Source organism: Scyliorhinus canicula, chromosome 22 (genome assembly GCF_902713615.1).
Source record: "Scyliorhinus canicula chromosome 22, sScyCan1.1, whole genome shotgun sequence".
NCBI lineage: Eukaryota > Metazoa > Chordata > Chondrichthyes > Carcharhiniformes > Scyliorhinidae > Scyliorhinus > Scyliorhinus canicula.
Window position 1 is genome coordinate 12,573,548 of NC_052167.1, and position 16,992 is coordinate 12,590,539.

At 43.1% G+C, this 16,992-nt stretch overlaps 1 protein-coding gene across 1 annotated transcript in view; it reads right to left on the minus strand.

Annotated features, from left to right (window-relative positions):
* Positions 1-16,747, minus strand: part of LOC119956069 (elongation of very long chain fatty acids protein 6-like) — a 97,031-nt gene extending 80,284 nt beyond the window's left edge. Inside the window, exon 1 of the mRNA XM_038782903.1 lies at positions 16,392-16,747. Coding sequence (XP_038638831.1) covers positions 16,392-16,486 — 95 coding nt within the window. The 5' untranslated portion in view covers positions 16,487-16,747. The remainder of the gene's footprint in view (positions 1-16,391) is intronic.
* Positions 16,748-16,992: the final 245 nt, after the last annotated feature.

Sequence of the window (16,992 nt, forward strand, 5' to 3'; positions counted from 1 at the left end):
CCGACTCTTGTACTCAATACCCCGTCCGATGAAGGCAAGCATGCTGTATGCCTTCTTGACCGCTCTATCGACCTGCGTTGTCACCTTCAGGGTACAATGGACCTGAACTCCCAGATCTCTCTGCACATCAATTTTTCTCAGGACTCTTCCATTGACCGTATAGTCCGCTCTTGAATTAGATCTTCCAAAATGCATCACCTCGCATTTGCCTGGATTGAACTCCATCTGCTATTTCTCTGCCCAACTCTCCAATCTATCTATATTTTGTTGTATTCTCTGACAGTCCTCCTCGCTATCTGCAACTCCACCAATCTTAGTATCATCTGCAAACTTGCTATTCAGACCACCATTTATGTATATCACAAACAACAGTGGTCCGAGCACAGATCCCTGTGGAACACCACGAGTCACCCTTCTCCATTTTGAGACACTCCCTTCCACCACTACTCTCTGTCTCCTGTTGCCCAGCCAGTTCTTTATTCATCTAGCTAGAACACCCTGAACACCATACGGCTTCACTTTATCCATCAACCTGCCATGGGAAACTTTATCAAACGCCTTACTGAAGTCCATGTATATGACATCTACAGCCCTTCCCTCATCAATTAACTTTGTCACTTCCTCAAATAATTCTATTAGGTTTGTAAGACATGACCTTCCATGCACAAAACCATGCTGCCTATCACTGATAAGTCTATTTTCTTCCAAATGTGAATAGATCCTATCCCTGAAACTTCTTTTCAAATTCGTTTTTTGCACAATTCCATATCCCACTCACCTTGCAACAACTAAGAGCTAAATCTTTGCCTCGGAGGTGGGAAACAGGAGCTGGGTCTATTTCGAGTCAGAAACCCACCTCCAGCGTGAAACTGATTAAAGTTCAGATTATAGCCAGTGGGGGTGGGAACAGAGGGAGATCAAATGAAGTGTGGGACTCATTTAGACACCCAGCGACAGCCTGCACGAAGGCTGCTGGTTGCTCTAAGGGAGAGATCTGCTGATTCTGCCAAAGACGTCCACTGCAGCAGAGGGAAGAAATAGGTTACGGAGGCTTGATATCTCGGACAGGTGAGACCCTCACTTCATCAATGCTGGCCTGGACCTAAGGCTAGAGGCCTTGGGGAGAAGGTGTCCTCTTTTCAGAGGGTGGCAGGAGGCCATCTTGTTATGCAGCATTGGCACCCCTCAATTCAGCCTCACACCCTGTCTCCAGTCCATCTTACTTCCTGCTCCTCCCCAATGAGCTGTCCCCTACCAGGCCTCACTGTCCTCAAGGTCCACAACTCTCTGGAGGATTATGTTACGGAAAACCAGCAGACCATCATAATGACCACTTGCAGGAGGGAACTGCAGGACTCCACCCGAATTGCATCTTCAAACGTCCAACAGCCTGTTCAATGACTATCCTGCTGAGCAAATGGCATTGGCTATAACCTCTGCTTCTGTTTGGGACCTCCTGTAGATGGATCAGTAGCCATCCATTCAAGGAATCAATTGCACTTGTCCCCGAAGAGCCATCTCCACACTGTTGAGGGTGGGGTGTAAATCTGAGGCAACCTGGACTATCATGGCAACTACCAAGAAATAAAATGCAGATATGCAGGAAGCGTTTGTTTTGGTTGCAGACCAGTTGAATCTTGAGGGAAGGAAACCCTTCCAGTTGATGGCTCAGCCATGATGGTCACATGCACCTGTGGAAATTCCTTTGAGGCCATTCTGTCGTTAAATTAATGCGCTGTCCATCTCTGGCAAAGAGGGCATCAATGATTAGTGAAAAGGTGGTGTGCAGCATTCTGAGGTCTTCAGTAATGAGGGAACAGATTCTGTGATTATGTACTTGAAGAATCATAGTCTACTATGGCACAGGTTCTCAGACATCTCCAAGTAGCTTCTTCTTCAGCAGTCATCCTTCTATTGAGGGTTTGGCCTCTGTTGCCTTCCTGCCCTTGTTTCCTCTCCCATGCCCTCCTGATGTTCAGGGTTCTGCCATTCCTGTGAGGGGTCTTGTCCCTCATCACCACTGGGCCAAAATCTGGCTGACAAGGCCCTATTGCTTAACTTTCCTCCTGGGTTGATAGCTGCACAATTGTGTTTGGCACCTTGCTCCTGCTCTTCTGCCCCAGCAATGTCATTGGAGTGCTGATCCCGTTCAAAACCCAGGCACAGCGCCCAATCTCCCTACCAACCCCAGTGTGACAGTGTACCATTAGGGAAGATGGAGGGTGGGACAGGAATTCCAAGGGCGTGCCAAGGGCGCCCTCCTTCTAATTGTCCAGTATGCCTTTGCCCTGTTGACCCTCTTATGGGGCCGGGGTGGTGACCTGGGACAGCCATGCCTAGCTTCCCTGTGTACTTGCTTCTCCCCAGCTGTACTGAAATCTGTATGCCTCTTTATAAATCCCACCCTTCCCCTTCAGCAAGCTCTAATCAAAGGCCTCAATGGGAATGAGGGGAATTCCTGTCCCACCCTCCATCTTCCCTAATGGTACACTGCCACACTGGGGTTGGCTTCTTGAAATCAAAACGCCACCTGACATTGGTATTTTCGGGGCCCTCCCAAACCTCCGTTTTTGCCTATGGGGAAGAAGGCCTGGAAAGTTTAGCCCATAAACTCTGAGTCACTTTGTGTAATGCTGCAAAAGCCCTGCTAGAAACTATCAGTAGCACTGTGCCAGTATGAATCCAGATATCCTATTAAGATCCAGCGATGAAATTAGACTTCTCCAGCCCCGTGAAATGGGTCCGTAGCAAAACCGGAAGCGGTTTTCTTTAAAACCGCATCTAATCTCCTTTCCATAGAAGTTCACAGAGCATTAGTTGAAATTTGTTTGGCGACTTGTCGCCTAGACGCAGTCACCTTTATTTAGTTTGGCAATCTTGCCAATAGTTTCCAAGTCAATAGGAAACAAAAACTGGCGTAGTGCAAAATCAGCTATCAATTTGTACAAGCTGGATTAGACCAATTTCATCCCCTCCACCCCCCAACCCCAAAGCATATTATTAACGCTGCAAGCAGACTTCATTTGAAAGACAGTTGTGCTAGATTTTGAGATATTACAGTTTTTAATGCAAAGAGCATTGCACCATTAGCGAGAGTGTGGGAAGAACTGAGTGCAATTTCTCATTCAAGTTAAACAGAATGATCCCAGAGTAAAACTTCAAACAGTAAACTCTTTTCCAGTTATACTTTCCATGTAAACATGATGAATGAGGGCAACTAAGATTGCCACAATCAAAAGCGTACATCAGCACAGCCTCAGTTACAAAGCCACCAATAGAAGCTTAAATGCAATGCTCTTTTAATCACAAATAGAATAGCACATCACATTGCTGATGCAGTCATTGTCAATTTGAAGTAATTTGCAAACTACAGTTGTCTCTGCTTGAAGTAATCTCAGCTTCTGTCAATGGACAATCAAGAGAACACTGTGATTACATCAAATTGGGCTCAGGGGTCCTTTAAAATTTGACTGTTGTCCAGCGTTTTGACTTTGAGTGCTCCATATGTCTGGAAAATATAGTATTTTATTCATGGAAATCTCTCAAAAATAACTGAACCGCAGGGCCATTTTACAATTCAGCTCCAATAAATTAATTCAATAGGATTTATGTGGTTAATAAACATGGAAACAAGTTTGCCATTTTGTTATCTATTTTGGCATCAGCTCTTCTAATTGAACCATAAATAAAAACTCTGTTTACTGTCCCTCTAATGATGAATAGTTGACCGAGGGATTCTACCTATCCTTAAAAATCAATTTCCTACATTGTTGATTAATAAAAGGAATGATTGCAGAAATCAGGATCAGTATTTGAAATCTTTCCATGTCTCTATCCAAAATGATATTAGTTAATTCGACAAGTTCTCTTTTAAAATGATTTTTGCTCTGAAAAATATATGGACAAACAACTCTAGAGACCACTTGCAAAAGGAGGTATTCTGGAGAATTAAAATCCAGTCTGTAAAGAACACACAGAACTGGATTATTCCCTTGCAATTGGGAAGCGCACGTTGGGCCATTTTCCAATGTCGTTATGCTCGTAAATTATGAAAGTGAGCCCGTAAAATTTTGCTTTTTGAAAATCAGGTACGCATTCTGCATTCAGGAAATATAGATGTGCCTTTGGGTCCAGAAAGCGCTGGGTATAGAGGTGGGTGCTTCCCATCACAGGCCTAATAAAAGGCCCAACTGCAATGGAGCATTAATGCTTTGCTTGCCTAGCAATCACCCTGAACCCTGGTAGAATAGTGGAGAAGGAAACTAAACTTTGACTGCTAAGAACTCAATACTCGTGGAATTTGGCTAAAACACTGTTGGTCCGGGAAGTAAGCCATGATTAAACAAAACTCCCATAGTGAACTGAAAACCCATAGTTGTACACTTATCATGCCTCTCAACACCCATCTCTGACCATTCTCTAGCACCAGTTTTTTGCTGCTTTCCCCCGCATTGTAACAAAACAAACATCTCACACCACAGCCCTGCAAGTGACCACATGAGCCTAGTTCAGCTGCTGTACCTCACAATCAGACCTCAAACCCTCTCAACTCTCCTGACTGCAACCTCAGCAGGGAGGCAACACACTGACCACCCCAATGCTTAGACCCAACATTACCTCAAACCAACTGAGAAGTAGATCTGCGAATGGACGGGTCTATGGCAGTGAGGAGCATGATCATGTCCACCCATGAGCGGTTAACCTCATGGAAAGCCACATGCACTGCAAGAGCAGCGGGATTTCCTGTGCCGTGTGCAAAAGCAGAGTTGAGGGCCCTGAACAGGACAATCTCGCAGGTGGCCCAACTGTGGCTGGAGGGGATGCCAGCTGCACCCCAGCAGCATATTCCTTCAAACCAGTGTCACACCACATCAAGGGCTGATAAATTTACAGAGGAGATTCCTTGCACTGAGGGAATCTCACCATCTTTGGCTTCCTCAGCTCCAGTCAGGGGAAGCATCTGTGAACCAGGACCAATTGACAACAGCTGCCCCTGCAGGTTTGACAGCAGTGCAGTTGAATGAAAGGTCCCAAAAGTTGCCAGCACAACAAGGCCAACAACTGCCATGGTCCCCACAGCCCAGGGTGCCTCCATCTCCTCCAAAATAACAAGGAAAGCACTGCTTAGGAGTGCCCGAGTACAGTTCCCTGATCAAAATGTTGTCCTGCATGAATCCCTTTTCAACTTGCAACGCACAATTCTGCTCTGCTTCCCCTTGCCCTTTTTCTTCTCTTCCTCCTCCCCCTCTTCCTCAGAGAAGATGGGCCCTTCCTCAGGCACTTACTCATTGAATGTCATATACCTCATCAGTATCAGTCTGTGTAGCATGCAACAAGCCAGTACCCCTCTGGAAAACCTGGCAATCGAGTATTACTGGAGAGCACCCGGAGTACGAGATCATTTTGAAAAGGACTTTGGCCTGCTCAATGGGTGTTCTGGTATGGAGATGGCTTTCATTGCATCACTGCTGTGCCTCTGTCTGTGGATGTCTTAATGGTGTTAGCAGCCACCTCCTCAGAGGGGCGCCTCGGCACCCTGTGTCCATCTGCGGAGATCTAGGGTGGGATGATAAAGATGAGGTAATCTTGACACGCATTATCAATGGGTCGCAGCAGCTCCCTGGGTAACAGGCACATATGAATATCTTACAGTAATCGCACACCAGTAAACATTTAAGCAATGTCATCTGGTGGTCTGGATTCTCCATTGGTGTCCTGATGGTGACATGCATACAGTCAATGACATCCTGGACCTTGGGGAAGCTGGCTATGGTGAAATCATGTACCTTTAGGATTTGCGAGGTCTCATTCGTCTGGTAACTTATGAACTTGCCCACCCTTGAAAAGAGGGCATCAGTAACTGCATGGATGCAGCTGTACGGAACTTGTTAAATCCTTGTCTGTTCAGTGTTTCTATTTTTGAATTCCTGTCCTGCAACATAGCAGATTTTGTTTTATAAAATGCAGACTTTGGTCATACTGAAAACACCCTTGGTTGAATGTACCGGCCCAGGCCTCCCCTTGATGCTGTGGCATAGCCCGCAAAGTCATTTTGATGAAATTGGCAAACAGCCAATCAGTGCCAATGGGATTCTGGGACATCTTTGAATCTCGTTTGGGATTGGTCGAGCTTGTCGGAGAGTTGCTGGAAGATTCTCAAACAGCCAAGCCGGTTCCATTTTTTCTGTCCCTTCTGTGCAAACTTGGAAAGCAGCAAATAGCAAGTCTCTCTCTATCAATTTCCGACCTGGCGATTTGAATGCTACCAGCCAGCCTGAAAAAGTAACTTCTGCCTTAAATTCTCCAGCCAGCCACCACATGCCGATCTTGTGTGTGTCTGGGTGGAGAGTGGACGGGGTTTGGGGAATAATTAGATTAGCAGACCATTGTTCCATTCTTACCATTTTATGTTCATCCTTTTCCTTGTTATTAATAAACAGTTTTTAAATTTGCTTCCAAATCTGGTACCTGTAACTCATGAAGCAGTCAAAGGTCAAAGATCTCAGGAAAATACACAAATTATTATTTAATTCTACTTTTGTTGAGGCTCCAGTCTGTGGGGCTGGAATTGACCATGCACTGCCCAGAGTGTTGTAACACAGCAACTGAGCCCTGGAAAGAGCCTGAGGCAAAGAAAGGCCACAGTGACCTTTGGTGCAAGGGGCAACATATGTAAAATCCTTACAGTGCAGAAGAAGGCCATTTGGAGAGGTGGCATGGTTGCATAGTGGTTAGCACTGAAGCCTACGACACTGAAGACTCGGGTTCAAATCCTGTCCCTGGGTCACTGTCCATGTGGAGTTTGCACATTCTCCCCGTATCTGCGTGGGTGACACAATGTGTAGATTAGGTGGATTGGCTATGCTAAACCCCCACTTAATTGGGGAAAAAAAATTGGGTACTCTAAATTTATTTTTTTTAAATAATTTTAATTTTTTTTTAAAAGGAGGCCATTTGGCACATTAGGTCTGCACCAACCCTCTGATAGGGCACACTACATAGGCCCACTGTCAGTCCTATCCCCGTAAACCCACCTAACTACATATTTTTGGACACTAAGGACAGTTTAGCAAAGCCAATCCACTTAACCTGCACATCTTTGGACTGTGGGAGGAAACCAGAGCAACCGAGGAAACCCACAGACACGGGGAGAAAGTGAAAACTCCACCAGTCATCCAAGTCTGGAATTAAACCCAGGTCCCTGGAGCTGTGAGGCAGCAATGCTAGCCACTGTGCCATCATGCTGCCCTACATCCCTGTATGGATCAACCAAATCATCGTAGAAGGGCATAGAGGAGGGTGATAATTTCCCTTGAAAGACAAAGCCTTCTTCTGCTCTGCCATCTCCAAGTAGCTTAGCCTATTCCAGTAGAACTGGTGCTCCAGATATTTGTTTCCTGTCCTTCTCAGTCTTCTTTTGCTATCCAAAGAGGCTTTATCTCTTGCTGCTTAAGGACCCTGCATCTTTTGGATTTGCAGCATTTTTTTTATCATGGAGACATGACGCCTCTTCACCTGAGCGTCGGTCGCAGTCTGGCACATTTCTCGCCCTAGAGAAAATGGCATCTATCAAGGCGGCCATTGGAAGATTGGAATTGTGGCCAATGTGACCCTTGCGATGTGGGTTTAGTCAGCTGGTTAAAGTGTCCTGCTCATGATGCAAAGTTTGTGGATTCGATCCCTGTATTTTCCACACAAAAGAAAGGAGTATCTTGCTGGATCAAGAACACACCTTCCGCAAAATGCTAGGAACTGTCACAGGAAACTGGCAGCACCAGATGGGGAAAATCCAGCCACTTTCACTATTTCCCTCAACTTCTCTCATGTTCATTTACCCCTCCATAAGAATTCTTTGGAGTGGACTCATGCAGACGTATTTTTTCTCTAAAATGGAAAATGCCATACCATTTTTCAGCATTTTTATTTCTAAAAAGGACAAAAATATCAACTTTTCGTTGACAACAAACAAATGAAGAGAAAATTACATTGCTAATCATTCATAACTAGATGACTTTATGCAATCTGTTTTTAAGAGATCTTGAAGGAATAGTTCATGCTGTCATCAATGTAAAGAACAGTTTTAACCAAATTTATAGGGAGTTACTTATATCAAAATGTCACACTGAACAATCCCCCAGTGAGGGTCTGCTGCATGTCACTAAGAGAACACACTTAATGATCAGATTTGGCTTACTGACATGTTTCAAAAATATGGTCCATTTCAGTATTTGGAAGATAATATTTCACTGCACGATGCCTTAGTTCCCACTTCAAATCGACACTCCTCCCCTTCCCATCCAATCGTAGAATATGCAACACCTGCCCATTTACCTCCTCCCTTTCAATCATTCAGCGTCCAAAACACTTTTTCCAGATGAAACTGCCATTTACTCGTACTTCTTATCAGTTTAATATTCTTTATTCAATGCTGATGATGCCATCTCCTCTACAGGAGATCAAATTGGGTGAGAACTTTGAAGAATGCCTCCAACCAGCCTCAGTTTCTGCCCTGACCTCTCTATCCTCAGTCTCCTAGATTGTTCCAATGAAGCTCACTAAGTTCAAGAAAGAATAATTTTTATCAGTGTCACAAGTAGGCTAACATTAACACTGCAATGAAGCCACCTGATTTTTCAATTAGACTGTTTACAGCCTTCCAGACTCAACACCAGGTTCAATAATTTCATATCATAACATTTGTCCCATTTCTTTCCAGCAATAAAAATTGGTAATGATTCTGCTATGCCCATTTACTCTTTTCTACGATTCTCATTTATTTCAGGAGAGGCGATGGCAGAGTGGTATTCTCACTGGATGAGTAATCTAGAAACCCAAGGTAATTCTCTGGGGACCTGGGTTCAAATCCCACGAAGGAAGATGGTAAATTTTGAATTACATTTTTAAAAAATCATGGACTTGAAGTCTATTTTGACTATGAAACCATTGTCGATTGTCATAAAAGCCATCCAGTTCACTAATGTCCTTTAGGGAAAGACATCTGCTGTCCTTACCTGGTCTGGCATACATGTGACTCCAGATCCACAGCAATGTGGTTGACTCTTAAAAGGCCTAACAAGTCACTCAGTTCAAGGGCAATTAGGGATGGGCAATGAATGTGGGCGCAGTCAGCAACATCCACATCCCATGAAAGAATTTTTAAAATGTATACCTCCTTCAGAGCATCTGGTTTATCAGTTCCATGGCCATCTCCTTTTGTCTTGCACCATCGTACTCTATCATTCAATCTCTCCTGTCTTCACTATATCACACACCTTTCCTTTCATTCTTCACCCTGTCCCGTTGCCATTCTGTCTCTGTACTTGCCTAAAACCTAATCTGTCTCCACTTTTTTCAGTCCTGACGAAAGCTCATTGATCTGAAAGGTTAATTCAGTTACTCTCTCCACAAGTGCCGCCTGACCTGATGATAAAATATAAAATAGAAAATGCTGGAAATTAAGTTATTGCGGTACTTCACAGCTGGAATACGAAGATCTGCTTACAGGTGATAACTAAAATCGCTGCTTGACTTTGTTGGCACAGGAAATTTTGTTTCAAATCTATAGAAAATTCCTGTTGACAAGGAAATGGCTCTGAAAGATATGACTGCATCAATGCCTTATGATGAATGTATTTTTATCATAATGCATTGGCACTAACTACATTTACCACATTTCATCACCCAGTCTTTCTTTGCTTTGCCACTAAAATATTTTGATTATGCAAAGCTGCTTTTAATCTTCAGCTAAATAGAATAATTTGTAATGCTGATTACTACCACATTAGATTGAGCCTTATTAAAAATTATTCAAAATAATGTTGATAAGCATTTTAATTCACCCCCCCGCTCCCATTTCTTTTATTTCATACGTGGGGATATCACATTTTTGTATTACAACAAGCCATTTTGTATTCATTATTTTTCTCCACACTTCAAAGATTTATACTGTCATTTCCTCTCTTGAACTGTCAGCTAATTAACAACTGAAGTGATATGAACAAATCATTTTCCCACACGAATTGATCCGGATTGGATATAAACATTAAAGTACAAGATGGAATAGGTACAACTGCAAGAATATGTAATCCATATGGGTGGAGTTAAGAAATAAACAAGAGGAAGAAGACACTGGTGCGAGTAAGCTATAGGCCCCCCAAACAGTAGCTACACTGTAGGATGGTGAATAAATCAGAAGATAATGAAGATAGGTAAAAAATCATTGATGACTTTAATCTTCATGTAGTTTGGGAAAATCAAATTGGCAGAGGTAGCCATGAGGAAGCATTCATAATCTATTTGGGACAGTTTCCTAGAACGATAAGTTGTGGATCCAATAAGGGATCAGATGATTTTGGATTTGGTAATGTGTAATGAGGCAGGTTTAATAAACAATCTCAAAGCAAAAGATCCCTTAGGAAGCAGTGACCTTGGTAGAATTTAGCATTCAATTTGAGATTGAGAAAACTTGGGTCAGAAACAACTGCACTACACTTAAACATGGGTAATTAAAAAGGAATATGGGCAGAGTTGACTGGGAAAGGAGTTTAGCTGGAATGACAGTTAATCAGTATTGATAGATGTTTGTTAATCAGTATTGATAGATGTTTATGAAAGTAGTTTATGACTTACAACAAAGATATATTCCAGTGAGGAAGAAGGATTTGAGAAAGGGGATAAATAAGCCAGGTTAACCAAGTTGAAAGAAAAAACATCAAGTGGCAAAGATTAGTGGTAACCCAGAGGATTGGGAAAGTTTTAAAAGCCAGCAAAAGATGACCAAAAAATAATAATGAGGGAGAAGATAAACTACAAAGGTAAACTAGCAAATAATATAAAAAGACAGCAAGAGCTTCTTTAAATATATAAAAAGAGGCCAAAGTGAACATAGAACAGAACCCCAAACCGTTCACCCTATCTATAACCCCTTATAATTTTATAAACTTCTATCAGGTCGCCCCTCAGCCTTGGTCTTTCTAGTACCACACAGGAACAGGCCCTTCAGCCTTCCAAGCCTACGCCGATCACGTATCCTATCTCGACCAACTACCTGTATCCTTCCATACCCCGTCTGCTCATGTGTCTATCTAGATAAGGTCGCTAACGTATCTGCCTCAACCAGCTCACTTGGCAGTGCATTCCAGGTCACCACCACCCTCTGTGTAAAAACCTTCCCCTGCACATCTCTACTAAACCTTTCCCCCTCACGTTGAACTTGTGCCCCCTTGTAATTGTGCCCCCTTGCAATTGTCATTTCTGCCCTGGGAAACAGCCCCAAACCGTTCACCCTATCTATAACCCCTTATAATTTTATAAACTTCTATCAGGTCGCCTCTCAGCCTTGGTCTTTCTAGGGCGAACATTCCCAATTTATTCAATCTCTCCTCATAGCGAATACCCTCCATACCAGGCAAAATCCTGGCAAACCTTTTCTGTACTCTCTCCAAAGCCTCCACGTCCTTCTGGTAGTGTTGTAACCAGAATTGGGCACAGTATTCCAAATGTGGCTAACCAACATTCTATATAATTGCAACATCATTTAAGAACTTTGAAACTCGATGACGTCCAATGAATGCTTTCTTTACCACCATTGCCACCCAGGTGTTGCCATTTTTAAGGATCTGTGGACCGGCACGCCCAGATCTCTGTGTCTATGCTCCTAATGGTTCTGCCATTTATTTCATAGCTCCCACCTGAATTGGATCAACCAAAATGCAGCACCTCGCATTTGTCCGGGTTAAATTCCATCTGCCATTTCTCCGCCCAATTTTGCAGCCTATCTCTATCCTGCTGTATTCTCTGACAATCTTCATCACTATCCGCAACTCCAGCAATCTTAGTATCATACGCAAACTTGCTAATCAGACCAGCTATGTTTTCTTCCAAGTCATTTATATATATTACAAACAGCAGAGGCTCCAGTACTGATCCCTGCGGAGAACCACTTGTTACAGACCTCCATTCAGAAAAACACCCTTCTACTGCTACCCTCTTGTCTTCTATAGCCAAGCCAGTTGTGAATCCATCTAGCTAGTTCACATCTGACCCCGTGTCATTTAATCTTTTGCACCAGCCTGCCATGAGGGACCTTGTCAAGTGCTTTACTTTAGACAACATCCACAGCCCTTCCCTCGTCAATCATTTTTGTCACCTCCTCAGAAAGTCAAATGAAATTAGTGAGACATGACCTCCCTCGTACAAAACCATGCTGTGGCTAATAAGACCATTCACTTCCAAATGTGCATTGTTCCTATCTCTGAGAATCTTTTCCAACAATTTCCCTATCACTGACGTCAAGTTCCCTGGCCTGTAACCAGGGTTATCCTTGGTATCATTCTTAAATAACGGGACAACATTGGCTATCCTCTAATGCTCTGGGACCTCACCTGTGGTCAACGAGGAAACAAAGGTTTCTGTTAGAAGCCCAGCGATTTCATCTCGTCTTCCTCAGTAATCTGGGATAGATGTCATCTGGCCCTGGGGTTTGTCTACCTTAATGCTTTTTAAGACACCTAATACTTCCTCCCTCGTAATAATGATTCTCAGTGCTACTAACGCACTGAAAAGCGATTTAAATGTCTGAAAGCTTTTCAGTGTGTTGATGAATGACGAGTTAGCAAATATGGCTGCTTGTGCCACATACCAAGGGGGCATGCCTTGGCTTTCCCTGTCAATCCTGCACTATGGGGATGGACTCCAAGAACAGCTAAACTGAAGAGGCCCGGTTCAGAAGTCCAGGCCAGAAATGCAGAGGTCCATCGTTGGATACGAAAATCGAAGCAGAGTGACAATTCAACAATGCCTGCCACTCCTCAGAAAACTCTGCCCATGATTTATAAAAACATTTGGACAGATCGAAAGATACTGTGAATAAAATTGAGATTATTTTACCTCCAGAATAACCCCATTGTCAAATCATATTGTGCGTCAGAAAAAGCACTACTTCAATTCAGCAGTCTTCAATTCTGCAGCTAATTTACAGATAAAGCGCAGCATCCTGCTTAAATCTAATTTTCAAGATTTCCTCTGAAAGCGATAATTTCACAGTACTTGCACCAGATGAAATGCTGTGTTTTTTTTTATTTCAAAGTTCTCATTCCCACTTATTTGTGTTTAATATGCAGTTGGCATTCACTGCCACTCCAAACCAATCTATTTATTTGTCTTGTGTGTTGCTGGCAGGAGGGAAAAAATGTTAAAAGGCTAGACTGTAGATTTTGACTATTAAACTTACATGGAATAATAGGACTGGTTCCCAGGTTTTGAAAAACAGTACTGTAACTGTAAAATAAATTGAAGGACAGACTTTGGGACAGAATTACATGGAAAACTGTCCTCCAAGATTAAGATAGTCTGCAGTCACGCAATGCATTTTAAGCCAAAATGCAGCATTTGTTTTAATATCACACATCAATAAAAAAGAAAACTACTTAGAACAGCTTTGACAAAGAGTCATCCAGTCGTTAGCTCCGTTGTCTCTCCAGATGCTGACAGGCATGCTGAGACTGTCCAGCATTTTCTGTTTCAGATTCCAGCATCCGCAGCAATTTGCTTCTTTTTAAAAAACTTATAACGAGTAAACATTCCAACCAATGGTCAAGTGTCACGTCCTTCAAACTTGTGCGGAATCTAAAGTTAGAAATCACTGTCCAATATCAATAATGCATCTTATAAAGTCGCATGAGGCGATCATTCGGACCATCAAGTCTATGTCAGCTCTCAGTGGGGCAATCGAATCAGAACCTTTTCCCACTCGATCTCCATAGCCCTTCAAGTTTGTTTCCCTCAATTACAATGCTAAAGGAACTGTTCACGATAATTCTAATTCCCTATAATAGTGAAAAATAATGTATTCAGGATGTAAATAAAATGAACACCTATCTGCGAATCCAACAGCAACAAGTGAGACTGAATTACCACATCCCTGAAAAGAGATTAGCCTGTAACTGTAAACATGAAAACAAAATTGGAAACACTCAGCAGATTTGTGGAAAAGCAGGAAATAACTGAGGTCCTGAGGAAGGTCCTTAAGAACTGAAACATCATCTGACTTTGGTTTCCCCACAGATGTTGCCTGATCTGCTGCCTGATTCCAGCTCTTTTTAAATCTTAAGATTTCCATTTTACTTTGTGTGAGCTTGTGGCTGGGTTGCCGCCCGATATTCAGAAGCCTCAAAAATTGCAGCACTAAAGGAGCAGGAGGAAGAACAGCAATTGTCTCATACTGTTGTGGCACTGCAAAATCCAAAATATGTTATTTGCCCAGGTCGCAGAATTATTACTCCAACTAAAACTTTCTTTCACGGGTATTTTGTGATAGAATTGCAATATTGATGATTCTGTCATTAATAATGCTCTAGTGTAAAGTCCCTGCAGTTACTAATGTTTCATTTTATATGAGTTATACAAGAGTAGAAATATGCAATGCCTTAAGCTTCTCCAAGTGAATTTCATTTATAATTATAACCCTACAACAGATCCCATTGGTACCAAAAATTGCCGCGATGCAATGTAAATTACAATCCTTTTTCTTTTTTGTTAGATGAGCCCAGCTCGACAGTCGCACAATATCAATCAAAGTTTTCAGAACTAGAGTTGGGGAAAGTCTTCTGCCAATGTCATATTAAAATATAAGTGTCACCACTGATGTCGGAAAGAAATAAAAAGTTGAAAATCTAAACTTAAACATTTCAGAAGTCCACAAGGTACAAGCAGAGGTTGCCATGTAATTCTTTGGGACAATTCCACTTGTACAGATCCCTGCATTAACCCACTTGTGATTTCTTCACTCATGGATTACAAAATCAGGGTCACTTATGGATTATCTACATCCCACAGTAACCTCAAGGTAGTCGCTTTATCACGCCTGAGATATTATCTTGTCCAGAAATAGATTTAATGACCAGACATTATGGCTGGCCAGGAATTGAACAGTAATGTTATTTATCTGCAGACAAACAATATTCTCCGTTTCTGATGTGATGGATGAGTGCAGGATGAAATATGTACTGCATTGTAACTAATGTCATACTCACATGGTTTGGTTGCTAAGTAAAATGATTTATATCAACGTTCACCTTTGCTGCAAAGTAGCTGGACACAGGACACAAGACTGTCCATGAAGTTACCATTCCAAACACGTTCATCTAATAACAGGTCATATAATCTACTGAGAATTGGGGGCTATTAATGCAGCATCAAGAGACACCATTTGTCATTTCAGAGGGTATTTAAGAGTCAACCACATTGCTGTGGATCTGGAGTCACACGTAGGCAGATTCCCTTCCCTAAAGGGCACTCCTAAAGTGAACCACATTTTTTTTTACGACAAATCGACAATGGTTTCATGGCCGCCATTAGAATTTTAAATTCAAGATTTTTACTGAATTCAAATTTCACTATCGGCCGTGGTGGGATTTGAACCCGGGTATTACTCTGGATCTCTTACCAGTACAATGACAATGCCACGATGCCACTGCTTTCCCATATGACAACATTTATTTACATTTTTAAGGTAAATTACCCAGGCTGCAAATTATCACAGTAACTGCAAATTTATCTGCTGCCAGGTAAGACAATTAAGGGCCCACATAACCATCCATATTACTTGACAAAGGTAAAATACCGCAGAACCTGGAAACCTGAAATAAAAAAAACAAATGCTGAAAATAATCAGGCCAGCAGCCTTGATGGAGAGAGAAACTGTTCTAAGGTTTTAGGTCGATAAAGGGTTACTGACTTGAAATATGTACTTTCTTTCTCCCTCAAAAGATGCTACCTGGCCCAAGTATTTCCAGCATTTTCTGTTTTAAATTCTGCACATTACTTCACTCCATCTAGGTAAAGTGAGAGTTAGCAATCAAAGCTCTCCTGTATCACACAGGATACTTCAATCCTGGCTCCTGAATGACACCAGTTGAGCAATTAGTCTCATCATATGGACTCGACTGCCTGTTGCTGTAATGAATGTTTTTAACTGTGTCTAATGTAGGCGCAGCCTGCATTATTATTTTTTTTGGAGGGCACCCACCCCCTCTTTCGATCTCTTCACCACTCTCCAGGCACCAGTATACACCCTGATTAGCCCCACACTGCCAAATGAAATTAGGTCACAGACCTGAGCTTAAGTTGCAAGGGAGGCTTTTGAGATGCAGAAACAAAATACACAAATAGGTTCATGGGTCTTCCATCAGCTGCTCCTTACTCTTCAGAAGATGGATCACACCACCCCCCCCCCCTCCCCTCCCCAAACCCCCTTATCCATCCCATCTCATCTACCAATAAATGTTGATCAGACCAGCCCCATCCCAGATCCATTCGATAAAAACGTTAGTAAAGTGCACGTACGTCTGAAACGAGATGGAATGCACCTGCAATGCCTGCCATTCACTCACCAGTTCTCCTGCATCCATTCTATGGCTCCCCTCTCATCGAACTGTTTCTCAAAGTCATACTCCTGAAGAGAAATCACTGACATGTTCACGTTCATCCTCTCGCTCTTTGGTTTCCTCGATGTCCCCCCCCCTCCCACCTCACCCCCACACCCCCAATTCCTACACACAACTGTTTGATTTTTTTTCCCTTCCCTCACCCCACACAAAAAAAAATTCAAGAAAGAAATAAGAGGAGGGATATTTGGAAGGAAAGAAAGAAAAGAGAGGTGGGGAGGGGGGGGTTTGTGTGGAAGAAGCGGTTGGGGAGTGTTGTGGTGCTGAAGCGGCGAGATGACTTTGAGCGGCGCCGATTAAAGGACAAGAGGGGCGGGCGGCGCGCGCGCGCGCGCGCGGTGGGGGGGTGGGGGGGGAGGGATGGGGACGGGACCGCGCTGCGTCGCCAGCTCCGCGCGCGCGCGCGCTGTCGCCGGCTCTCCCGCCCACACCCGCGCGCGCCAGCGAGCGCCGCATGGAACCCCGCCCAGTCAGCACCTACCACCCACACGAAATAGAGGGGGGGGCGAACCTCCTACCTCACTTCACCTTCCCTCCCTCCCACCAC